Raw genomic sequence first — 23,320 nt, 5'->3', positions numbered from 1 at the left:
TCTAATCGGCAATTTTTATTCGTTTGTTCAAAAGTGGCAGGATTTCAATTTCAAAATAAGATACCATCGGGATAAGAGTCCTCGTTGTTTCCCAGGCGGCGCTGCTTGGCTCCAGAGCAGCCAGCCATTAGCACGTCGTTTTCGCTCATCTTGCTGAGTTGATCGTATGAGACGAGGGGTTCCGATGGTCCCTGAAGTGGTTCAGGTCCGAGTTTAGGCAAGTCCGTTTTAGGCTTCGTTTTCTTTAGCTTAGTTATATAACGGTTGGACAAAATAATTCATCAATCTTATTTTACGTAAATTTACAATCGGAAAGTTATTTACAACAAATAAAATATGTGAGTTGATGCTTTGAAGCCTCAAATAAATTAAATATTGAACTGAACCTGTCGCCACAATCGCTGGAGCATTTTGTCATAAAACCGAAGCTCTTCGGGACGCGATCTGATGAGTTCGTTTTCTTCCTCTTTTCTGTTCAAAGTTCGCGTCGGCAATCTCAGCATTTCAGAGTAGAATTTGTAGTCTTTACTCCGAATGCGTGGCTCAACCTTGGGTCGAAGTTTGAGCACTGGTCGTTGGCCGCGAACAAGGAACTTGTTTCCAACGGGGAACTTGGTCACATTTCGCCAGGACAGATTCTTCTTTACCAACTTGGTAAGCATGTCTTGACGCCACTGAAAATGCATAAGTAAATAAAAAATTGATTAAGACTGGTTTACCGGGGATGTTACTTGATGTGGAATTAGTCGTCTTCTGTTCTTACTCATCTCGGTGCAAGGATTCTTGAAAGAGGCATCTTCCCACTTGGGATTTTCGCAGATCGTGGAGACAAGTCCCTTGATGAATTCCCATTCTCCTTTGAGCATTTTGTACGTTTCAGGAACTTTATTCAGCAACTTTCGCACACTCGCGAAGTCATCGACTCCGTAATCTGTCGCGAGATAAGCTTAAAACACTATAAGTAACAGAACGTTCCCCTCTAGAGTTACCTTCTACTTCCATGAAGTCGAGTACGGTTTGATGTTCAAATTTCTCCCTCTGGCAGTCGTGGAACACAAGAATAACTGTGTTCTGCAGCTCTTTTTCCAAAGATCGATCTGGGACAGGTTAATATCCTTTGTCCTGGCTCTCTATTTTCTTCCATGGAGTTCGGGGACCGCCTCGTAGATTCGCTACATCTGACATGAGTAATATAAGCATTTCCAGGTCGTTTTGTTTGATCCATTGCTGGATGTCGGCCATCATTTCTGGTGTGGTTCCAGTCGGATCCAGAAGGTCAGACTATGTCAAAATCAGTTTCGCGGGCTCATGAGAAGACTTACCTGTAGTATGCAATAAATGACTGTATCTGGAACGTCTTCTGCCTCATTTACGTATCGCAAGGAAAAGTAGGAGTTGAAAATCTCCTGCTTGCTTCAAGTGAGTTTTCAAACAAACTTATTCAAAAAGACATTATTCGATTATAAAACCCTAACTGTCAGTATACATTCCGCAAAGATTTGAATCTCCAAAGATGATCTTTCTACCCGAGAAAGATCTCTCGCAGGTAACATCTCCGTCTTCCTGTGACGCTCTCTTTTTGAAGACGAAATTCTCCATCTGAGCTCAATTTCCACAGCTCTTCTTTTTTGCAAATAAAGCGCAATCGGAAATTTCGAAAGGGATCTCGCTAAATCTAGAGAGAAATGGACGCGTTCTGGAAAGAAAGGATTTATCGGTTTCTGATTCAAACACTATCGAAGATTCTCACCGAAAATTGTCAAACTTCAAAAGGAAATTCCGCTGGTTGAATCAGGGCTGATGCTGTATGGCAAATTCCTCCCCTTTCAAGTTTTTCTATGACTAATACAGGGAAGTTTTTGATTCTTGTCTTCAGTTGCCATTGGGCTCCTGATTTTTTAATTGCTGCGATTTAGAAATGACCAGCTTGGTGCTATAAAAACAAACTTTTCCTCGAAAATTGCTGTCTTTAAAAGGTGCGAGGAGCTATTCTATTTCCCGGCTTCCTTTCATGTTATAAACCGCCGGGTTTTCGGACTCAGTGCGCCCCATAAACCCAACTCATAATTATGCCTTGCTTGATTGAATTCTCCATCCTGCCATATAAATTTGCAAATTGAGTATTCACGACTAAGTTGAATTGTTCGGATAATCTTTATTTTCAAAGAAAGCCCGATTCTTTCTCGTATAATAATTAGCGATTTCTTTGGCAAGAAACCAATAAACTTTTTATTCAGCGTAAAAGTGGACACATAAGTTGAATAAATTGAGCCTTATAAATTCTTTCTAACAGATGTGTGAAAATTTTTAAATGAACAGAATGAAAGCGTATTCAGGACAATGTTGAATCTTCTTTAGGTTGTTTCTGTTTTCTGTTTTAGTATTGGCGGAATTTTTCTCGCTTGTGGCAGGGGATTTCGGAGTCGCCTTCGCCGGTGTCCATTCCGTGAGTGTGGTCAGCTGGGCGCTTGTTTGGTGGTTTTCTGTTGTAAGAGGGCATTCTGAAGCATTGTTGGTACTTTTCCTTGATTTCTGAAAAGCGTTACCTTGGCGCTGGGGGTTGGTGGGGATGTCCCGCAGCGTATCCATATCCGTAGTCCATATTTCCGTAAGGGGGTTGTTGGTGATACGCTCCTGTTGGTGGCATTGAGTGGTGTGCATCGTGAGCGTGCTTTGGCTCCATCTGCGCATGATTTACTTGTAAAATTGGGAAGGGATCTACCTGTGGTGGTTTTCCGCCACTTTGCGCATATTGAACGGCTTGGAGAAGAGAGAGGTGGCCGACTTTGTCCTTTGGTTCTGTGAACACGTTGACACAGACATGGAGTAGCAAAACGGCCTTGTCGACTGAAAAGGGTTAAGATTAGAGTTTTCGATGATCTTATTTACTGTGATTTTTGTCTCCAGAGATAGTTATCCTTCTGAAAGTACTGTCACCATCAACTTCATGGATTTTAATATCATGCGTCGACAACATTCTGACTTCGCCGATTCTTGAGCCTCCACGGCCAATGACAGCTCCCATCTGTAATTTTTGTTAGCACCAGAAAAACTGGGAAAAGCTCTTACGCAAGTTTTGTCGACATGAACTTCTAAGACACCCTCGGAGAGAATTTTCTGACTCAATTTTACTTTGAAGTGATCTAAATTCGTGTCGCGAAGGATGAAGGCTGGATCGGATGGATTCGGATAGCTGGAAGCGCCATAGCCAGGGTAAACCTAGTCGATGATAAGATTAGAGAACTTGTTTAGTACGTACTTGTCCGTAAGCAGGAGCAGGGGGGTTTGGCATGGGCGGGTGGCCAGGAGCCCAGTTTGGTGGGTAACCAGGCTGAGCTGGCGGGGCAGTTGGTGGAGCGCCTGAGTGTCCAGGATAAGGGTATTGCGGCGCAGCGTTGCCAGCCGGTGGTGGAGGATATTGAGTCGCGTTTCTAGGCATGCCTTCCATTCCAAACACCGGTGAGGGACCATACGAAGCGGGAGTGTAAGGTGTGCACTTTCTTTCTTGACCTTCTTCGATCATCACCTTATTTTCAAATGAATAACTGGTTGATTACTGAATGTGTTTCTTACGTTGCAAATTGAGCCGACGCACTGCTGAATAACTCTGGGTTCGCCATACAAGGTGATGAGTTTTTCTGTACTGCCTGTTTGTAAAAAAGACGGTCAATTCACTATTGTAGGCATAGTAGAGTACCTGGTAGCAGCTCGTTGGCAATTTTGACGTTACAACCTGTTTTCTCTCTAATTTCCTTGATTCTGAAGCCACCTTTGCCGATGATGGAGCCGCATTGGCCAGTCGGAACGATCATATGAAGAGTTACAGGTATCTTACAGGTAAGTAAGATTTATTGACTATCTTGACGTTTAGAGTTTACCTTTGTTGTTCTGCCAGTAAGACCATCATTCAAATCTGCTTCAACAAACTCTCCCACCTTTCCGATCGCTCTGGTGACACCGGCCGGTGATCCAGAGACAGAAACAATTCTTTCAATGTCCTTTTCATTTCCTTTAATTTTGACCTCGCAGCCGGATTCTTCTCGGATCTGCATGATTTTGGAGCCTTTTCGGCCGATGAGCGTGCCGACTTGGTTGCCCTTGAACAAGAGCCGAATGGTTACACAGATTGTATCGTCTCCCAGATCATCCTGCTGACCATTGTCGTAGGGGTTGCTGGGGTTTTCCATATTTTTGGACTCTTGAACTGAATCGGTTAAGTTCAAAGTTAGGTTTTTCGAGGGAACTTGTGCAAAAGAAAATGAAATAATCGCTCGGGTTTTGGTTTGGTTTTCGAGGTACAGGAGGTAAGGTACAGGTAGTGGTTTGTGGTGCTTTTGAATCCGGTCCGGTTGGTGTACTTTGGGCAGCGGTTGGTTCAACTCTTGAGAAGGGGGAGAGTCTCAATGCAATTCAGAATCTCAATTTGCGGGTAAGATTTGGAATTGGCTGAAAGGGCGAGTAAAATGGGATTAAATGGGTGATTTAAACCTGGTACGACCGAGCCTCATCGTCCAATCTATAAAAGATGAAACTAACTAAAAAAAGTTATCAAATCGGAAACATAATTTATCACACAAAAAGCAAAAAAGTACGGAGCACCATGTTTCAATTTTTTCTTTCAGTCTTTTTTTAAATCTATCGTTGAATAAAATATAATTATATTTGGAGTTAGAGCAGAAGAGAAGTGATTTTTTTGAGAAAAAGAGTAGAATTGAATATAAATATACGTTGAAGATACACGGGTTACTTAAATGTTATCGTCACGATTTCAAAAAGGAGGATAAAGTTTTTTAGTTACTAGCAAAAGGTAGTATGACACATTCTATGTTGGGTATTTCAGAGCATATTTGTTGAACTGCTGGAGATTCAGAAATTTTAAAAACGAAAGCACAAGTTAAATATAGTCGGGAAGATAAGCCTTATGGCAAGGTCTGACATGGCCCGAGGGGCGATAGATCTTTCAGTCGTAGTAGTGGTCGTCAGCTCGATTCTGTCGCTCTTTCTTGATCTGATTGTTGCGATTCTTGTCGATTTGGCCGCGGATGACTTGGCGGTGGAGCTTGTCCTTGGGAGAGGGATAAGGATGAGCGCTGGTAATTGGAAACTTACGATGGCATCGAGTTTATCCAATTTGGTGACTCGGGGTACAATCGATCCGAGTTCGAACCAGTCCGCGTTTCGTAAAAGCTCGTTGTAAGTCAAGTGCATGTTAATCCCGCCTTCCAAGCACCAGCAAATTCCCTGATTAGATTTGATAAGACCTGTGTTTATAAATATATATAGCGTAATTGGATATAGAATTATATTGAAATGAAACCTCATAACGAGTAATGTCACAGTAGGTATCGAGCTCGAGAAGTTCTTGGATTGAAATTTGAACTGTTTTTACATCGGCAGGTTCTCGATCGAGAATCAGGTCCTAAAATAACTGTTAGGCCTTCCGGCAACTGAAGTAGAAGAATTCTCGATCTACTCAGCTGTGTATCTCCATTTTTCTTATAGCGACAGTTCGTTTGTTGGTGAAAACATTGTTGGCTTTCACAACGGGATCAATAAGTCGCAGAAAACACAGAATAAATAAATGGACGATTCTTCATTTTAAAGAGTGATTTTGTAGTTTTCACTATTTGAAGTGAACTTACTCTTGTATTTCTAACTGTCAGTTTCTGGTTCTTTCTGTCGTTTTTCTTAAGCGATTTGACGGAGCCACCGCCGACCGCTGTTCCTTGAGCAAGATTGTCAAGACAATCCAGTATGTCGTCGACATTGTCAAAGTCAAACTCATCGCCTCGGAAGTCTCGGGCCACTTCTGTCACTATCTGCAAGCAAAAGAAAGATAAAATAAATGAAGTAAAAAGGGAAATTACCGCTGCGGCTTCACTAGCTGCCAATCGGACCTCCACAGACGCTGAGCGGAGAATTCCAGGAAGCTCTGGAGAAAGTTCGTCGATTTCTTTTTCGATGAGTCGACGAAAACTAAAATTCATGAATAAACTTGATAGTAATCGACCGAAGAAAGATGATTATGAGCGAGAAAAGCAATTCTTTCCGATTATATTGAATAGAAGGAAGATATCAAAAAACGTTTGATAAATTAAGGACCAACCCTCCATAATGTGAAGAAGCAGCAAGAAGATAAGTCCAGCTCTCAAGGCAGGCTGTGATAAGCGTCGATTCAGTTCCTTTCAAAACAGGTGGCTCATCATCGCCTTAATTTTTGTTACTTTCTCTTCGGCTATTTTTAGTACCTTTCAAATAAGCGCGTTTTATTATATCTCTATATGCAGCAAAAGTTGGCGCAACGAGGTCTGGGTTGAAGCAAGTTGATGAGACGATGCCCAAGGCAAGGGCGGCGTCCTTGACTTTATCTGAATTTTCACAGTGCTCAACACAAATTCAAGTTCAAGGACATTGCACCTTTCAGAGAAGCGAGCAACTCGCGCTGCACGTCTTCGAATATTTCGTTGGCGTCTTCTTCATCGAGAGAAAGAAAGAGCACAGCAAGGCATTTGAGAAGCATCAGACGGAAATCACCTTTCGCCTATAGATAAAATTATCTAAGCGGAAAAAGAGTCGTTTTCGAACGAATCTTGAATTTTTGGAATCAGGATTTTACGAACCTTTCTCAACGCGCGGTAAAGCTCAGTAGACAAGGTCAGTTTTTGCGATGAAAGAAGGGTACCGTGGGCGAGAGATTTCACGACGGAGAGCGAAATAGATTGGGGCATTTGCGCGTGTTTTTCTCGTCCCAATCTTTTTGCTCTTTTTGGCGCGCATCTTGCGCCACGTGGGAGTGGGTCCTCCGCGAAGAACAACAACAACCCCCCGTCTAGAAACATTTTTCACAATTCACCTCTCTCAATAATTGACCTAAGAAACTTCTTCTTCCTTCAATTTTTATAACTTTGATTTTGTTTTAATAATAAATAAATTAAATAATAATAATTTGTAAATAATAATCAAAGAAAATCTTTAAATTGATAAAATATATTCAAAACCATAAAATAATTGAAAACTTGATCAATTTGAATTTTAAAAACGATGGGTGTGGGCGGGGTTGGGGACTGAGATTGATCACCTCGGAGTTCCCAGCCATTGTCAAGCCCCTTAAATTTAAAAATCATGGAACGGGGCTGAGACGGCCCGAAGGGCCGTCAAGCCCTTAAATTTAAAAATCATGGAACGGGGCTGAGACGGCCCGAAGGGCCGTCAAGCCCCTTAAATTTAAAAATCATGGAACGGGGCTGAGACGGCCCGAAGGGCCGTCAAGCCCCTTAAATTTAAAAATCATGGAACGGGGCTGAGACGGCCCGAAGGGCCGTCAAGCCCTTAAATTTAAAAATCATGGAACGGGGCTGAGACGGCCCGAAGGGCCGTCAAGCCCCTTAAATTTAAAAATCATGGAACGGGGCTGAGACGGCCCGAAGGGCCGTCAAGCCCCTTAAATTTAAAAATCATGGAACGGGGCTGAGACGGCCCGAAGGGCCGTCAAGCCCCTTAAATTTAAAAATCATGGAACGGGGCTGAGACGGCCCGAAGGGCCGTCAAGCCCTTAAATTTAAAAATCATGGAACGGGGCTGAGACGGCCCGAAGGGCCGTCAAGCCCTTAAATTTAAAATCATGGAACGGGGCTGAGACGGCCCGAAGGGCCGTCAAGCCCTTAAATTTAAAATCATGGAACGGGGCTGAGACGGCCCGAAGGGCCGTCAAGCCCTTAAATTTAAAATCATGGAACGGGGCTGAGACGGCCCGAAGGGCCGTCAAGCCCTTAAATTTAAAATCATGGAACGGGGCTGAGACGGCCCGAAGGGCCGTCAAGCCCCTTAAATTTAAAAATCATGGAACGGGGCTGAGACGGCCCGAAGGGCCGTCAAGCCCCTTAAATTTAAAATCATGGAACGGGGCTGAGACGGCCCGAAGGGCCGTCAAGCCCCTTAAATTTAAAAATCATGGAACGGGGCTGAGACGGCCCGAAGGGCCGTCAAGCCCTTAAATTTAAAAATCATGGAACGGGGCTGAGACGGCCCGAAGGGCCGTCAAGCCCCTTAAATTTAAAAATCATGGAACGGGGCTGAGACGGCCCGAAGGGCCGTCAAGCCCTTAAATTTAAAAATCATGGAACGGGGCTGAGACGGCCCGAAGGGCCGTCAAGCCCTTAAATTTAAAAATCATGGAACGGGGCTGAGACGGCCCGAAGGGCCGTCAAGCCCTTAAATTTAAAAATCATGGAACGGGGCTGAGACGGCCCGAAGGGCCGTCAAGCCCCTTAAATTTAAAAATCATGGAACGGGGCTGAGACGGCCCGAAGGGCCGTCAAGCCCTTAAATTTAAAATCATGGAACGGGGCTGAGACGGCCCGAAGGGCCGTCAAGCCCTTAAATTTAAAAATCATGGAACGGGGCTGAGACGGCCCGAAGGGCCGTCAAGCCCTTAAATTTAAAAATCATGGAACGGGGCTGAGACGGCCCGAAGGGCCGTCAAGCCCTTAAATTTAAAAATCATGGAACGGGGCTGAGACGGCCCGAAGGGCCGTCAAGCCCCTTAAATTTAAAATCATGGAACGGGGCTGAGACGGCCCGAAGGGCCGTCAAGCCCTTAAATTTAAAAATCATGGAACGGGGCTGAGACGGCCCGAAGGGCCGTCAAGCCCTTAAATTTAAAAATCATGGAACGGGGCTGAGACGGCCCGAAGGGCCGTCAAGCCCCTTAAATTTAAAAATCATGGAACGGGGCTGAGACGGCCCGAAGGGCCGTCAAGCCCCTTAAATTTAAAAATCATGGAACGGGGCTGAGACGGCCCGAAGGGCCGTCAAGCCCCTTAAATTTAAAATCATGGAACGGGGCTGAGACGGCCCGAAGGGCCGTCAAGCCCTTAAATTTAAAAATCATGGAACGGGGCTGAGACGGCCCGAAGGGCCGTCAAGCCCCTTAAATTTAAAAATCATGGAACGGGGCTGAGACGGCCCGAAGGGCCGTCAAGCCCCTTAAATTTAAAAATCATGGAACGGGGCTGAGACGGCCCGAAGGGCCGTCAAGCCCCTTAAATTTAAAAATCATGGAACGGGGCTGAGACGGCCCGAAGGGCCGTCAAGCCCCTTAAATTTAAAAATCATGGAACGGGGCTGAGACGGCCCGAAGGGCCGTCAAGCCCCTTAAATTTAAAAATCATGGAACGGGGCTGAGACGGCCCGAAGGGCCGTCAAGCCCCTTAAATTTAAAAATCATGGAACGGGGCTGAGACGGCCCGAAGGGCCGTCAACGGCCCGAAGGGCCGTCAAGCCCCTTAAATTTAAAAATCATGGAACGGGGCTGAGACGGCCCGAAGGGCCGTCAAGCCCCTTAAATTTAAAATCATGGAACGGGGCTGAGACGGCCCGAAGGGCCGTCAAGCCCTTAAATTTAAAAATCATGGAACGGGGCTGAGACGGCCCGAAGGGCCGTCAAGCCCCTTAAATTTAAAAATCATGGAACGGGGCTGAGACGGCCCGAAGGGCCGTCAAGCCCCTTAAATTTAAAAATCATGGAACGGGGCTGAGACGGCCCGAAGGGCCGTCAAGCCCCTTAAATTTAAAAATCATGGAACGGGGCTGAGACGGCCCGAAGGGCCGTCAAGCCCCTTAAATTTAAAAATCATGGAACGGGGCTGAGACGGCCCGAAGGGCCGTCAAGCCCCTTAAATTTAAAAATCATGGAACGGGGCTGAGACGGCCCGAAGGGCCGTCAAGCCCCTTAAATTTAAAAATCATGGAACGGGGCTGAGACGGCCCGAAGGGCCGTCAAGCCCCTTAAATTTAAAAATCATGGAACGGGGCTGAGACGGCCCGAAGGGCCGTCAAGCCCCTTAAATTTAAAAATCATGGAACGGGGCTGAGACGGCCCGAAGGGCCGTCAAGCCCCTTAAATTTAAAAATCATGGAACGGGGCTGAATTTTAAGGGTCTTCCAGGAAGGCCGGTCTTCCACCAGAAAAGGTCCTCCAGGGGTCCTCCAAGAGTCACATGATCAAGATTTTTTAAAATGATTATCTATTTATTAGTAAAGGATTAAATAATCTTAAAGAGTCTAGGTTAGACCTATCTTCCATCAATTGTTTCTTCCACCAGATAAAAGTCCTCCATCAGGCATGGGAAAATACTTGAATGTGCGCGAAATATTCAAAACCCCGGCCCGGGCCCTCAGACTCCGTCGTGATATCTCTCGCCCACGGTAGTCATTGGCATCTGTTGCATCTTTGTGAAAACGAATTTGAGCGCAGGCACCGAGGTCTTCGAGTTTTTGTTGCCGATTCCGTCGATCATCATTTTGAACTTAGAATCGTCGTCGATGTATTCCACGTGGTCGGATTCGGAGCGCTCTGAAGCCGCCGTCGAAAATGACATCATGGAGGAGACCTGGAAGTAAAATTGTAAAGTTAACCCCCTGCCGCATGCGAAGAGTACTTACATCGCTCATATCGTCTCCACTCGTCGCAGCAGCATTTTTATTTCGACGATTTTTCTTTCCCATTTCGGGATTTGCGTTTGGGATTGATTTACTCGGGATTCAAATAAACAGAAACTTTTTTTGCTCTTTTTGATTTGGTTTTTGGATAAATTAAAAGATTCTAGCAAGAAAGGATGGATAAATATTTATAAATAGATGTGTATATAAATAGATATTGTAAATATTCTACTGTTGAATAAGAATAATATTAGAAATGATAACAATTAGTAGGGTTATCGGGGAAAAAAGAAGCAAAAGTTTTCAAAGACATTCTGAAACGGAAAGACGATTTAAAAGACCGAATTTTGTGAGAAAATATATTTAGTGATAGAAAAATAAAGATACATGAACAGGTAAAAGGAATACAGTAAAGTTTACTGCAAATCTGGCGAGTATATTCGAAATTTCAATCGTCGTCTTCGTCGTCGTAAATGATTTGTTTGTTGTATTTGTTGTAGTCGTTGACTTCTTTAGCCATGAAGATGTTTTTCAAGTTTTGGATTCGTTCGTCTCGCTCCATGTCACTAGAAAATTTCGTGAAGAAGGGGTTGAAAGAGTGAAGACTTACAGAGTTTTTGCAGGTGGCTGCCAGCCTTGACAAAACGCAGTGCCCCAGGAACCGAGAATGGTGAAGGCGGTTAATAAGATTACTAGCCATTGGTAGGGCGAATCTGCTGGAACAGCGTAGATAATCTTAAAGAAGAGTTTACTGCCTTAGTTGACTATGAATACGTCTTTGAATAGATTTTTTTATCTTTGAACAGGCTAAGAATCATTAAATTTGAGAATACTTACAGTTATGATGCCACTTATTCCAGATAACGTTATGAAGCTGAAGAATATGAACATCAACTAAAATACTTCTTGTTAGGATTATTATCCGATGAAGTCCAAGCTTACATTTAATTTGAGAAGATCTTTTCGTCCTTGTTTTTCCATGAGCGTTTCTTTCGTTTCAATGATGACCGCCTTTTCCTTGTCTTTTGCGTTTTCGTCTTCGTCAATTGATTGAACCACATCTGGAGTAACTAGCATTTCAAGACCTTTTGGCATTCCACTGCCCATCGATGACTCTCTGCGGCTGTTGCCAAAGATCGAGCCTCGTTTTGAGACTCTTCTCGTTGCAGCATCATTTTCATCGGTCGAACCAGCTCCGAGGACGCTGAATGATTCTCTTCTGTTTTTGATTTCCGAGCGATTTGACCCTAAAAATCATCATCCAAAAAATTTCTTCATAAAAGTTTTCATCTACCTGGAAGACATTCGTCCATTGAATGCAGCGCAACTGAAGCTCTTCGTATTTTAATAGATCTAACGCCGCCAGACTGGCTCATTGTTGAAGTTCGCTTCGGAATGACTGAACCCGGCGCTTCATCATTTTCTGCAACTCCGTTTTCAGGAATTTGATTTAGATTTGAGACTCGTCTCGCCACGTCTCCAGGTACAGGCGCCAGGCCAAGACTCATCGAAGCTCTTCTCATCTCTGATGTTCGCCTGAGGTCTCCTTGTTCTGGATTCATCGTCGACGTACGCCTTAGCTGGCCCTGTTCCGGATTCATCGTCGAAGTTCGTCGGAGCTGGCCTTGTTCTGGATTTATTGTTGAGGTTCGTCGCAGCTCGCCAGTTTCAGCGAGATTGGAACGCGCCGATGCTCGGCGGGAGCCTCCATCGTCAAAGTTTGGATTTGGATTCAGCATTGAGATTTTTGATTTCTGCGCAACTGACGATCTGTCTGTAAATCAACAAGATCCCAGCGCGCATTCTAGAGATCGCCTAATGAAACAAAACATTTTTGAAGATTTTTTTTTTGGAATTTTGAACTTGATTGAGAAGAATTCGAAAAGGAAAGTAGGTAAAACAGCAGGATGCAAGGATTTTTATGAACAAAAGGAAAATTTTAAAGGTTGAAAATCAAAGTTGATGAAAATCAGAAAGCAATAACTAAATTGAAAATTAAATTGAGGTGGAATCGGCAAGAATAGTATAATTGAGAAGAACTTTGAAAGCGATAAATAAATAGTAAATAAACATAAATAAAGAAATAGTCGAGTTGAAAATATGGGATTCGGAAGAAATAAGCAAGTAAACAATTCAATCAGTGAAGAGCTTTTTCAATGTAAGCAGGTTGTCTGGCGTTTCAGAATCAGTCGGGAGGCGGAATTAGCGGACTGCGGCAAATTTTGGAATGGCGAATTTCGAAGCCAGTCCAGGTGGACATTGTATCCTTCGGAAAGGACCTAAAGTGCCATTAGTGCTGCTATGAGAATTTGAAGGACTTACGGTTCCCATATTTTGAATTTTATTCTTGCCCTTGCTCCCAACGACAAAAATCGACCTCGTTGGGATATTTATTGAGCGATATATTTGCAAGTCTTTTGGCCCCCCATAAGCAGCAGCCACGTCAAGTTCGCTGGAAGAGATGATTTTCTTGAGCATTTCGCACTTTTTCGCATAAGGATCATGGTGGATCCCCCTGAAAGAGATCGAATTAGGGTGGATTGGACGATCTTTCTCTTTACTTTTGGAAAAATGTGAAGCCATTTGGAAAATTGTGTTGTTTGAGCCAAGAAACGACTCTATTTTTCATCATGTCGGGTCGGGAGGAAATATACAAAATTAGATAGTCGTTGTCGTTCCAAAAACGCGCTACATCCACCGAAGCTGGCCGTACTTTCGGATCCGTTCCCAGAATCGATACTAAAAAGAAGCCTCGATTAAAATCTGGATGGGGTTTTGGCCTACCTGATCCAGCAAAAGAACTGTCAATGGAGAAAACGACGCATTTGGATTGACGGGGGACGATAGCGAGAGAGCAAAAGCATGAAGAATTATCACCAGTTACGTTTAATCGGAAATGATACAATGCAACAGATTTGAATCGACCTAGAACATCATCAGTTGAAGCAATACGAATTCAATTACCAGGAGGAAGGGTGAAAGAAACGCGGCCATTGGAGTCGGTATCCTGCGAGTCTATCGTCTCCCACCCAGATTCGGAGATGTCAGAGCGAATTTGAAGCTCGACCTTTTCTCCCGTCAGCATTGCTACGTCAAAGAAACCGTAAGAGAATCTGCCTGAAATCACAGGAGAGCTTCCTTCAGTGGTAATACAGTCCTAAAAGTGCTGTTGGGGTCGAAAGACTTTGGCCTTCGCTAACCTGTGCTCTGTGATTTGGCTCGAGATTTCTAACTTTGAGTGTGGTACGTCTTCTCTGCCACCTTGTGGAAGTCTTGTGTGGATTAAGGGTATCCTCATCGTTCGCATGACCTGCATGCGTGGACTCGACGTAAATAGCTTGCTTGAGCAGGAGCTAAAATTGAAAGCAAAATGAGCCGATTTCTAATGCGATTAATGTTTTTACCGAAGCGGCGTCAGCTGATTCCCAAAACGCAGCGTAAAGATATTGTGGGAGACATTTAGATGACATCGTCGCTAACCCGTCCGGACAGGAGAGCATGTAATCAATCCGCGGGCAGCCGGTATCTACACCAATTTATTAAGAAAAAGGTTAGAAGGACAAATAATTGAAGACATTGAATCACGTGACGATATTATGAAAATGATTCCATAATCGAGTGCTAAGGGTGCCTTATGAAAAAGTGCTACATGTTTTCTATAACACGATCTTCATGCTGGATTGCAGACGGATTTCTACGAGTCATACAAAATCAGGTCTTCCCCGTTTTTGCGGTGGCTATGTTTTGTTAGGCCCAACGCGCGTAAAAGTTTGGTTTTCAACCTTTTTGCGCGTTGACAGTTTGTTTTGGACGGGGATGTTCTATTTACCAATAGAAGCAAAGTCCGATGCGGAAAGGACGGTTCCAGTAGACGAGTGACATCGTCGCTTGTCATTAGAATGAAAGACTGCATTTTCCGCAGAAGAGGTGTTTTGTTGTGAATTCTCACTGTTTCTCGTCTCCTGCCTCGAAACTCCGGGACTCGAGGCCGTAGAGTCAAAGGATGACTTTTTTGCTCCCGTGCTTCGCGTGAAAAACGACCGCAAACTGCCGGTCACTAGCCTCCGGCGTCTGGCCGTTGGCGTGCTCGCCAAGGAATCAAACCCACTCCGGCTTGTATGAATGCTTGTATTGAACAGTGGTTTCGCTGAAAATAGGAATGTTGCTAGAAAAAAGTGGTGCCAGGAAAAAAACTCGGAATCATGTCCAAAAAGGAAGACAACAAAGAATACTATTTGTTCTTACATAAATCTCTTCTGCAGAGGAGAATCGGCTCGTTAGGGCACTCATCTTGCATGAAAATCGGCTCAAGTCGGGCAGCGTTTTGGTCGATAGGGTAGAATAGGTTGAAAATCGGAACGTGGATCGGAGGTACTTTCATTCCGGAGTACTTTCGCTGAAGAATCATGTATGCAAGGGGGCAGTTGAATAGCAACAATCCTGCAAAGTCGATTCCGTATTCGAATGAACCAGTCGAGGAATGTGAAGCCTGTGACGTCTGGGAGCGCTCAGAACGAAGAGAATGCGATCGGCTGATCGAAGGATGATCCATAGAAGATCGCTTTGAAAAGACAGGATTGCCTGCCGTTTGAAGACTATTTGTTTCTTGCTTGGACACATTATCGTACAAGTGATTTATCATATCGTAGCAAACTAAGCCGCCTAAGACGTCGCCGACCAGGTAGACCTGTCCTTCGAACTTGCGTCGACGAGAGAGGCGATCAACGATGGATTCTTTTTAAAGGGTTCAGTCTCCGAAACTATCAATACTTTTAAACTTTCAATCAATAAGTCTCCTGGTATTTGGGGACAAAAAACGCCCATACTTACACATTTAAATTTAAAGCTAAGAATTTAAGCCTTAGACCCTTTTTAATTACGCCGATATTTTCAGAAGAAAATCAATTTATAAACAGGGAAAGATTATACTCTGATCTATTTTTTGTCCGCAAATAGTCGGCTTAGCCGTAGAGCCCATTTTCCTATTTTGAATTGAAGCTCTTCCACAGTATCTGCCCAGCGATTGTCAGACGCGGCCAGTAATGGAATTTGTGGCGAAATGGTCGTGTTAACGGCGCAAGACTTTGCTCCTCGGATGAGCTGCTCATTCACGTGCGATAAGGTGATCTCCTCAACTTGGACCATGTTCGGGTTAATCGTTGGAAACTGCGATTTGAGCACCGCTTGAATTGTTCCGCGAAAAACTTGCACATCATCATTTGCGGTCGCTTCGTAGCCGAGAATGTTGGCAGTATGTACGACGGTAAATTGGCTTTTTACAATAGTTACCCCTTTGGCATATGGTTATTTATGCAAATATGTTCGATAAAAAGCCCTCCCAATTATGAGATTGGCAATTTCGGGTGGCTCCTGTTGATTAGCTCCACTGTCTGGACTGACGGAGAACTCATCACTAGCGTAAATCGAGTGGAAAGTCACATCAGATCCACGCCGATTCGTCATTGTTGCCTCCGACATTCGGGACATTGCATCAAAGAACTCATCGTCTGAGCTCTCCGACTCGACTTTTTATGGGTTAATTTCAAATTATACCTTATTATAATGAGCATGCAAATGAATGAAACATAAACACAAAAAGAAGAATGAAATGAGCGCGGATAAAATGTATATTTCTATTTACAGGAAGCGTTGTTTTTTAAACGAGAACGAAAAGTAGTGATATATTTTTAAAATTAACCTGAGCCTTGCTCAAAGTTTGGAATAGCCGATTGCAACTCATCGGAATTGCAAGTGTTTTCCATCGTCGTTGATGAATTTTGGAACTTGAGTGCGAGCTTTTGTTGAGTTTCCTTTTCCAGTAACCGGATATCTTCCATGGTCAAATTGAACCACTCGTCTTGCCAGGTCCAGGCTTGCTGGTGACCCTGAAAATATCACTAGAAAGTGGAATTTCTATCTTCTTCAGAACCTTTAAAATTGTCTTTCTAAGAGCAAGGTCTAAGATCCAATTTTCCATTTTTCGCTGAATCCCCCAGTACTTAAACTCCACTTTGACTAGTTTATACGAGCACATGACATCTCCCCAGCTATTCGCATCCTTTTGCTGAGTCTCCTCTAGCCAGTTTTCCGGCAAAGGGCCTCTGCGAGTTGTTTGCGAGACGTATTCTGTTGGGTCTTCTTCTTTTCTACCTCCAGTTTTCTCCCTGAGAATCGAGAATATTTTTATACAGCAAAGTTAACGGTAATTACCTGCACATGTCCAATACATCAATCTGAACATTTTCCCTCTCGTGCGGCGATAGATTGAATACATTATCGGATATTCCTGGGTCGGGCAAAAACTTCGTTTCAATATCGATATTGAATTTATCAAGCGCGGGGGTTGTAAAGACCGTCTTTGTGTAAGGATAGGCGTTCCACGAACATTCCTTGACTGTCAGCGAATCTACAGCGATTCTGGATTATTGACTCTTGAGATTTGTCGCTTTACCTTTTGGTAAGACAGCTTTGACCATGCTGGGTAAGTGCTTCTGCACGTAGTAAATCTTCTCAGTATACTGTCCGCAGCCGCCAGGGCCGTCAGTATAAGGCTCGTTTTTGATGATTTGGACTCCGCTATCTTCCCCCTCGCTTTCTTCTTTTGACTTTTTCATGATCATATAGAGCTGAAATTCTAATTAACCTCATCAATAACAATCTCAACTAAATAGGGTTGACTAAATTTTCTTCGAGTTCAGAAGACGTGTCTACGGTAATTAGCTTTTCAAATTACCTGTGCGCGTTGGTACTCCTCGACCTTCATCGGCATCGCGATGCGAAACTCTTTTACCGTCACCATTAGTGATTCGTTGATTCTTGACCTCTAAACTCTCCTGTTAAATTGAACCTTCAAGATTCGCGATTCGACTAATTTTCTCACTTGTTTTTCCCCTTCCAACAACCTTCCAACTAAGTATTCAATGCACTTTGCTCCTCTTCACGGAGAAAAAATAGAAATGGAACTAGAAAGATCGCCTCTCGCGATCCTCCCTGGTCTGCGATTTCGCGATTGACTGTGAATTCAATTCACTCAAGTGAATTTATTATTGCACTGTTTCTCATACAGGAGGATCGCTGCTGGGCTAAGAGAGTTCTCTGGGTTAATCGATATTTGAAATAATTCGTCTCTCGATTGTCCAGCGAAAATTATTATTAAAACTCTGATCTCTCGTTTCCTGTTTCCTTACCTATTTCTATCCAAATAAGCTTGTGTACATTTTTGTACTAAAAGTAAATATAATTTTTTCCCTCTCTTGTCTAGTAAAATTACTCCTAGCGCAGAAATAACTATAAAACTCTATTGACGAATGATTTAGCATTGAAGTAAAGATAATTATTTTAATAAAGCCGCCTAGAGGAAACACTCAAGCTCATAAATTTAAAATTGTCAAAACTTTCTCAAGAAGAGAATACTCACAGTGAAAAGAAGGTGGTTGCTTTTCGTGTCTATCCAGGCACTTCTGTTAATTGATTTGGGCCCATTTTCTTTTCACGATATCTAAATTATCTTTGTCCATTTTCTTCTCTTTTTTAGAAACAGCGACTGCGCCGTCTTTTAAAAAAAGGGGGCATTGAAAGGTTTATATCAGCATATAGAAATCGATCTTCTTGTCAGTAGTCAATTGCAGTAAACCTATGAACTTGTCACTATCAAAATAAATACGAATGAAATGGAAGATTTTCTTCAGCAATAAATAAATAAAGTCTTCGAGAATAAAGTCTCTCATCGTTGAGTAAAATAGAAATAAGCGCATTTCTCGCGTTTGGTCGATATGCTTAGTCCCGCGGTCAGTTGGGAATTCTCTGAAAAACTGTATTTAAAAACTGTGTGATTGCATATTCTGGCAGATATAACTACAAGCTCCTTTCTCTCTTTCATCCAGTATCAGAAAAACGACATGGCTTTGGTTGCATTATCGACAATTTCTGGCCGTTATGAATATTTATTTCAGTCTGCTCAGCCGTGTCAAGACCTGTCAATTGAGCCAAGATCTAGTAAAGGAAAAGCAAGGAAACTCAAAAACACTGGGACGAAATCAAGGAAGAATACCGTGAACTTCGGCTTTTAGTACCTCTCAGAAGACGTATTGTACGTCATAATCGCAGCTCAATTTAAAAAGTAATCTTTCTCCTTTCTGCCATCGTTAATTTTAGCCTTTTGAGCTAATCCCTCCAGCTCCTCCTTGACGCGCACACTTTCGGCGAATGAATCTACGACAGAGTCCTTCATCTCGCGCGGGATAAAATACCGGTAGATCATGTGATCCCAAAATCCTTGATTCCAACAAAGAGCGATGAAATAAAGATGGCGCTTGCAGCGTTCGAAGCGAGCTGGATTATCTCCGTATACGTAGCAAGCCTGGTGCCAGCATTTGTCCTCGTAGCACATCTCGTCCAATCTGTAAATGGGGAATAGGCAAAAATGTCAAGATAGCCTTGGCATGTGTCTAATCAGCATTCCACTGTGCCTGCATATAAAATAACAGCCGAAAAGAAACAAGTAGCCAAACTGCCAATACGTCATCCTGGCGGACTTACTGCCGAAGCGGCTTGTAAACACGAGCTTTTGCTGCTTCGCGGTCACTAATTGATCTTCCATGCGATTGGCAAGGGCGGGTGGAAGGCTGTCCTTGATCCTCAACGCGGTTTGAAGTCGCATTGTGGCTGAAGAAAGGTCAAAAGATGATGGTTTCATTCATATATAATTTTCTAATTAAACCGCTTGAGAAAAAAGGTAATTGATAGATCTGATGACCTTGGCTAACTGATGTCGGATCTTCTCGCCCCTGGAGAGATCATTCCAAATTACTTGATGAACTTGTAGCGCGTACTCTTGATCAAATTTTCGCCGCGCTTGTATCGATCCTAAAAGGTTCTCGACTTCGTTGACTTCGGCTAGACTTTGTTCTAGCTTCGCTATTTGATCATTAGCAGTCGCTATCAGAGCAGAATCAGAATCAGGAGTTGAATTAGCATGAAGGCGTTTTTGAACATCTTCGATTTGAGCTTGATACTGCCTTCTTCTCAGACTGATTGTATCGCGTATTTCTTGCTGCGTTGCTGTCTCAGGGATATTCAGCGCTTTGTACGGGCTATAAATCCCTCTAATTTCTTTCAGCAATTCTGGGGAGTCTTTTGCACCTTCCAGCAGAGCCTTCTCGATCTTGCGCATTTCTTCGCTCAATTCTACTTCTTCCTTCATTCCTGGAAGCTTGACCTCTTCATTTCTGAAATTATACGCTCGTAGCTGACAAAGTCGTGGTCCGATAATCCGATTCGCTCTCAGCATCGCTAAATGATTGTCGATAGATTGTGTTGAATTTAGAAAATATGCGAAAAAGAAGAGAGGTATAAAGATGTTAAAAATATGTGAGTTTGAAGAGAATACAGAACAAAATCTACAACCAAGTGGTAACGGTAACCCAGGCACTAGCGGATCTATAAGGAAATAGTAGGTCGCCACAAAATAATGTTATATACAAGAGGAATGTCACTAAACTAAGAACTTCGGTGCTATACGGTGCTCTTTTTGAGCGCCTCTTTGGCTTTGTTAAGCCGCTGTATCGCCTCATGAGCTCCTGGCGCTGAAGTTTTATCCGGATGAACCAGTCGGCAGAGTTTCTTCCAAGCGCGATCCACATCGTCCCGATTAGCTCCTAAAATTATACTCAAAAAAGCATACAAAAAAGAGCATCTCTTACTTAGCGTTAGTCCGAGAACGTCGTAGTCATTTGTTGCGTTGCGAATTTTCTGCACAGCCTCGAGCTGCTCTCTCGTGCAATTAGAATGAAAGCTCGGCCCTCGTTTCTCCATCAGCGCAGCGGAGCATATCAGCCGGAAGATGTCCTCCACGCCTTCGCCAGTTTTCGCCGAAGTTTTCACAAATTTAAAGCCATTTTCCTCCGCCCAAACTTCCGCGTCCGTCAATTTTCTCGATGAACTCAAGTCCGTTTTGTTCGCAGCGACGATGATAAGACATTTCTCTAAGTTCCCCCCGTTTTGGAGAAATTCGCGCTTCCAGCGTTCCAGCGTGGCCACGTGATTCTCGCAGCTTGTGTCAAAGACAATAAGCGCTGCTTCCGTTCCCTCATAGAATTCCTATCACGTGATTAAATTTAATGATGGAAATAATCGGGGCCGTGTACACAACTCGAAATGGGGTTAACTCCAAATGATTTTTCTCCAAATGTCTTCTACTCCAAATGCACGAACTCCAAATGAAAAAGTCATGGATGGCGCACTCCGCGCGCATATATAAAAAAAAGACATGAAAAATGGTTGAGAGGTAAGTTGGGAAAGTGGACGCCATTTGGAGTTCGTGCATTTGGAGTAGAAGCCATTTGGAGAAAAATCATTTGGAGTTAAACCCATTTCGAGTTGTGTACATAAGCCCAAATAATCACATGATCAATTACCCGTCGAACTTGGTAGAATAAATCGTGTCCTCCAACGTCAAATATCGCAATGGAAACGTCCTCCTGGCTCTGTTGATGCCAGTCGCGTTTGATTTTGATGGCGCCGTAATCAATACCAATAGTTTGGACGTAATGTCCGACGAAGCGTTTTTCACAGTGCCGTTTTATCAATGCTGACTTTCCACTCCCACTGTCGCCTAGAGAGATCATGCGGACGCGCGTTGGTGGGACGAAATCGTCCTCATCGGACATTCCATCCGACATCAAATCTGAATTTGAATAATCATTGAATAGTTTTAGTATAAATAAGGTTATTTAACAATCATGGAAAATCACAGAAATAAGGAAACTATTCGAGCACTGAAACAATTGTATAATTAGAGGTAGCAAATTGAAGGTTAGGGTACACTAGTCGAAATTTTCGTGTTTTTATATTTGTGAGTAGAGCTTAAAGCTATGGACATCAGGCTTTTTGTACATTTGGTCAAAGAGCCTCACTCGTTCGATGAGATTTTCGTCCTCTCCAAATCGACCCATGGAATCTTCTTCATCGAAGAACTTGATTCCCTTGTTTTCATTATATCTTTCCCAGCCAGGATTCCCTGAGCGAGCAAAGTCGGCCCAAGCTTTCATCATTCTTCTGGAGAGATTTTCCTCTTCAGGCGAAAATCGCACATCTCCTTGGGCAAATTTTCCGGATAAAAGGGAACGCCGAACATGAACAAAGTATCATCACAATGATCAGACCTCGACCAACCTGGCTTCAAATTCAGCTTCCCAGAGAAATCAGGATCGTGGGAATGCTTGGGTATAACCTGCATTTCGTACTGGAAAACATCGCCACCTCGTTGAGAATATTCCTCCGCTCGCTTCAGCGGGCCGATTCCCAGCATCAAATCTCCCCACCATCGACAGAAGATTTCGGAGTAAATTTTCTCCGGGCATCGCAGATCTTGAGAATAGACATCAACTATTCTCTGAATGTAAAAATCCACATTTTCCGCGCATGATGGAGCTAAGCGATCAATCGTGCCAGAAACGACCATTTCGAACATTTCTTTGCTGAAACCTTCGAGAAGCCCACATTTGAGATACATTGGAATCGTGGCTGTCAAAAGAGCATCTCCTTCTCCTGAACATCGACCGAGCATGTATGGGACTGTCGCTTCCTCATCCGTCATATCTTCCGGAAGCACAGGCAACACATCATAATCGAGGACAGGCCCGAACGGACCACGGCCGAACAAACTTGCCTCCGCCCGAGAAAAATCTTTGAGATTCAAACTGAGAATATGACTTTTCAATTCGACGTCATCGGGCTGTTTCAAAACTTCGCGGTACTGCTCTTTCGCTTGGAGGAGATCACAAGGAGCAATTTTTGAATAAAGGGTGCCCGATTGACTGATTGCCTTGTGGAAGAGGCCTTCGGCAAGAGGCGAGTGAACTAAACAATCGACACTCATGCCACCGGCAGATTCGCCAAAGATGGTTACGTTATTCGCATCTCCGCCGAAATCTTCAATGTTTTGGTGAACCCATTCCAGCGCCAAGATCTGATCTCGGATGCCATTATTTCCCGTTTCTTCTGGAGCGAACCCATGCGCGCCAAGGCGGTAGTTTATCGCAACTTATTTAGAATGTCAAAAAACTCAACTTTCAATCGACAACTCAAATTACCGACAACTACATCTTCAAAGTGCACGAGCGCCGATGGATCAAACTGAGAAGCACCTCCGATGTAAAAACCGCCCCCGTGGATCCAAACCATCACGGGTTTTTTGACTGCATTTGGTGGTCGAAAAATATTCAAGTGTAAATCGCCAATGTCTGCGTAACCAGCAGCCTAGATTTTTTGTCGAAACTAAACCTTGAAAACATGATTTTTCTACCTTGAATCCGCGAATTAGAGACTGTTTCCAGGGCAGGTAAGTAACCATGAATTGAGTCTGAATTTCAAAACTATCCCAACGAGGAAAACTAGCGGTTTTTTTACCGGGACAAGATTTTGCGGAAAGAAAGGCGCGGGTTTCTGAGCATCGATCATTCCGGAAGGATAAGATGAGACAATTTCAGGAGGCTCGAATGGCTCATACTTGCCATATTTGATGCCCAGAAATGCTTCAACATAACCGCTCTGGACTTTCAAAGATTTGCCAAGGAAAGCGCCAAGTTTTGACTACACAAGTTTGGAGTGATTCTGCTGAAAATTCAAGCTTTTACCTTTACGCTAACCATTCTTTCTGTTCTTTATAAGCAACCGTATGTACTGTTTGTAGATTTAGCTCATTCTAGACGTTTATCTTTGCATAAAAAGAGGCATAAGCTCTCCCGCATAGCCAGTTTTTTTCTTTATATTACTTCTTTATTTCAATTTAATAGATCTTTCATACAGTCAATGACTTGTAGACTATAAGTTATAGTACTAAGATAGAAATGGCCAAGGGTTTGTAATTTTTCAATGTATC

At 43.4% G+C, this 23,320-nt stretch overlaps 7 protein-coding genes across 10 annotated transcripts; all 7 read right to left on the bottom strand.

The window, feature by feature from the left end:
- Positions 1-12: 12 nt before the first annotated feature.
- On the bottom strand, positions 13-1,615 carry LOC145703935 (uncharacterized). 2 transcript variants are annotated; one of them, XM_081781350.1, is made up of 5 exons: positions 1,323-1,615; positions 990-1,281; positions 720-946; positions 387-674; positions 13-242 (listed from the first exon to the last, which is right to left on the bottom strand). In XM_081781350.1, exons 2-5 carry the CDS (start codon positions 1,000-1,002, stop codon positions 51-53), a joined length of 720 nt encoding a protein of 239 aa, XP_081637476.1. In that variant the 5' UTR covers positions 1,003-1,281; positions 1,323-1,615; the 3' UTR covers positions 13-50. The 2 variants fall into 2 exon arrangements, with proteins under 2 accessions (XP_081637476.1, XP_081637477.1); XM_081781351.1 differs by having other exon boundaries at positions 13-191.
- Positions 1,616-2,193: 578 nt separating this feature from the next.
- LOC145705420 (poly(rC)-binding protein 2-like) lies at positions 2,194-4,522 on the bottom strand. Of its 3 annotated transcripts, none has more exons than XM_081782892.1 (10): positions 4,489-4,522; positions 3,879-4,446; positions 3,698-3,830; positions 3,574-3,647; positions 3,260-3,526; positions 3,070-3,219; positions 2,890-3,025; positions 2,723-2,847; positions 2,547-2,683; positions 2,194-2,501 (listed from the first exon to the last, which is right to left on the bottom strand). In XM_081782892.1, exons 2-10 carry the CDS (start codon positions 4,185-4,187, stop codon positions 2,378-2,380), a joined length of 1,455 nt encoding a protein of 484 aa, XP_081639018.1. In that variant the 5' UTR covers positions 4,188-4,446; positions 4,489-4,522; the 3' UTR covers positions 2,194-2,377. The 3 variants fall into 3 exon arrangements, with proteins under 3 accessions (XP_081639018.1, XP_081639020.1, XP_081639019.1); XM_081782894.1 differs by having other exon boundaries at positions 2,547-2,677; XM_081782893.1 differs by having other exon boundaries at positions 3,879-4,204; positions 4,489-4,509.
- A 22-nt stretch (positions 4,523-4,544) lies between these two features.
- Positions 4,545-10,752, bottom strand: LOC145703168 (interferon-related developmental regulator 2-like). The gene is made up of 11 exons (XM_081780486.1): positions 10,444-10,752; positions 10,210-10,391; positions 6,621-6,681; positions 6,418-6,541; positions 6,249-6,368; positions 6,107-6,209; positions 5,868-5,976; positions 5,643-5,819; positions 5,318-5,419; positions 5,110-5,241; positions 4,545-5,065 (listed from the first exon to the last, which is right to left on the bottom strand). Exons 1-11 carry the CDS (start codon positions 10,504-10,506, stop codon positions 4,961-4,963), a joined length of 1,278 nt encoding a protein of 425 aa, XP_081636612.1. The 5' UTR covers positions 10,507-10,752; the 3' UTR covers positions 4,545-4,960.
- A 40-nt stretch (positions 10,753-10,792) lies between these two features.
- Positions 10,793-12,284, bottom strand: LOC145703170 (uncharacterized). Its single transcript, XM_081780490.1, has 5 exons — positions 11,735-12,284; positions 11,383-11,687; positions 11,278-11,334; positions 11,051-11,175; positions 10,793-11,006 (listed from the first exon to the last, which is right to left on the bottom strand). The coding sequence occupies exons 1-5, from the start codon at positions 12,177-12,179 to the stop codon at positions 10,889-10,891; spliced, it is 1,050 nt and encodes a 349-aa protein (XP_081636616.1). The 5' UTR covers positions 12,180-12,284; the 3' UTR covers positions 10,793-10,888.
- A 74-nt stretch (positions 12,285-12,358) lies between these two features.
- Positions 12,359-17,949, bottom strand: LOC145701705 (membrane-associated phosphatidylinositol transfer protein 1-like). The gene is made up of 17 exons (XM_081778922.1): positions 17,858-17,949; positions 17,174-17,263; positions 16,892-17,066; positions 16,651-16,846; positions 16,370-16,604; positions 16,139-16,325; positions 15,774-15,965; positions 15,402-15,695; positions 14,686-15,174; positions 14,270-14,587; positions 13,845-13,966; positions 13,641-13,793; positions 13,405-13,597; positions 13,225-13,365; positions 13,002-13,179; positions 12,763-12,955; positions 12,359-12,719 (listed from the first exon to the last, which is right to left on the bottom strand). Exons 2-17 carry the CDS (start codon positions 17,237-17,239, stop codon positions 12,594-12,596), a joined length of 3,258 nt encoding a protein of 1,085 aa, XP_081635048.1. The 5' UTR covers positions 17,240-17,263; positions 17,858-17,949; the 3' UTR covers positions 12,359-12,593.
- A 1,237-nt stretch (positions 17,950-19,186) lies between these two features.
- On the bottom strand, positions 19,187-21,121 carry LOC145703172 (dnaJ homolog subfamily C member 27-like). Its single transcript, XM_081780492.1, has 3 exons — positions 20,856-21,121; positions 20,142-20,538; positions 19,187-20,096 (listed from the first exon to the last, which is right to left on the bottom strand). The coding sequence occupies exons 1-3, from the start codon at positions 21,117-21,119 to the stop codon at positions 19,954-19,956; spliced, it is 804 nt and encodes a 267-aa protein (XP_081636618.1). The 5' UTR covers positions 21,120-21,121; the 3' UTR covers positions 19,187-19,953.
- Positions 21,122-21,194: 73 nt separating this feature from the next.
- Positions 21,195-23,154, bottom strand: LOC145703166 (carboxylesterase 1E-like). The gene is given in 6 exon segments (XM_081780485.1): positions 21,195-21,559; positions 21,562-22,482; positions 22,533-22,698; positions 22,745-22,801; positions 22,849-23,031; positions 23,076-23,154. Coding segments are annotated over 6 exon segments (1,617 nt in total). The 5' UTR covers positions 23,091-23,154; the 3' UTR covers positions 21,195-21,284.
- Between the last annotated feature and the right edge of the window lie 166 nt (positions 23,155-23,320).

This window comes from Oikopleura dioica, chromosome PAR (genome assembly GCF_907165135.1).
Source record: "Oikopleura dioica chromosome PAR, OKI2018_I68_1.0, whole genome shotgun sequence".
In the NCBI taxonomy this organism is placed as follows: Eukaryota; Metazoa; Chordata; class Appendicularia; order Copelata; family Oikopleuridae; genus Oikopleura; species Oikopleura dioica.
The sequence above is the reverse complement of the archived record's forward strand: the minus strand, read 5'-3'. Positions and strand labels throughout refer to the sequence as shown.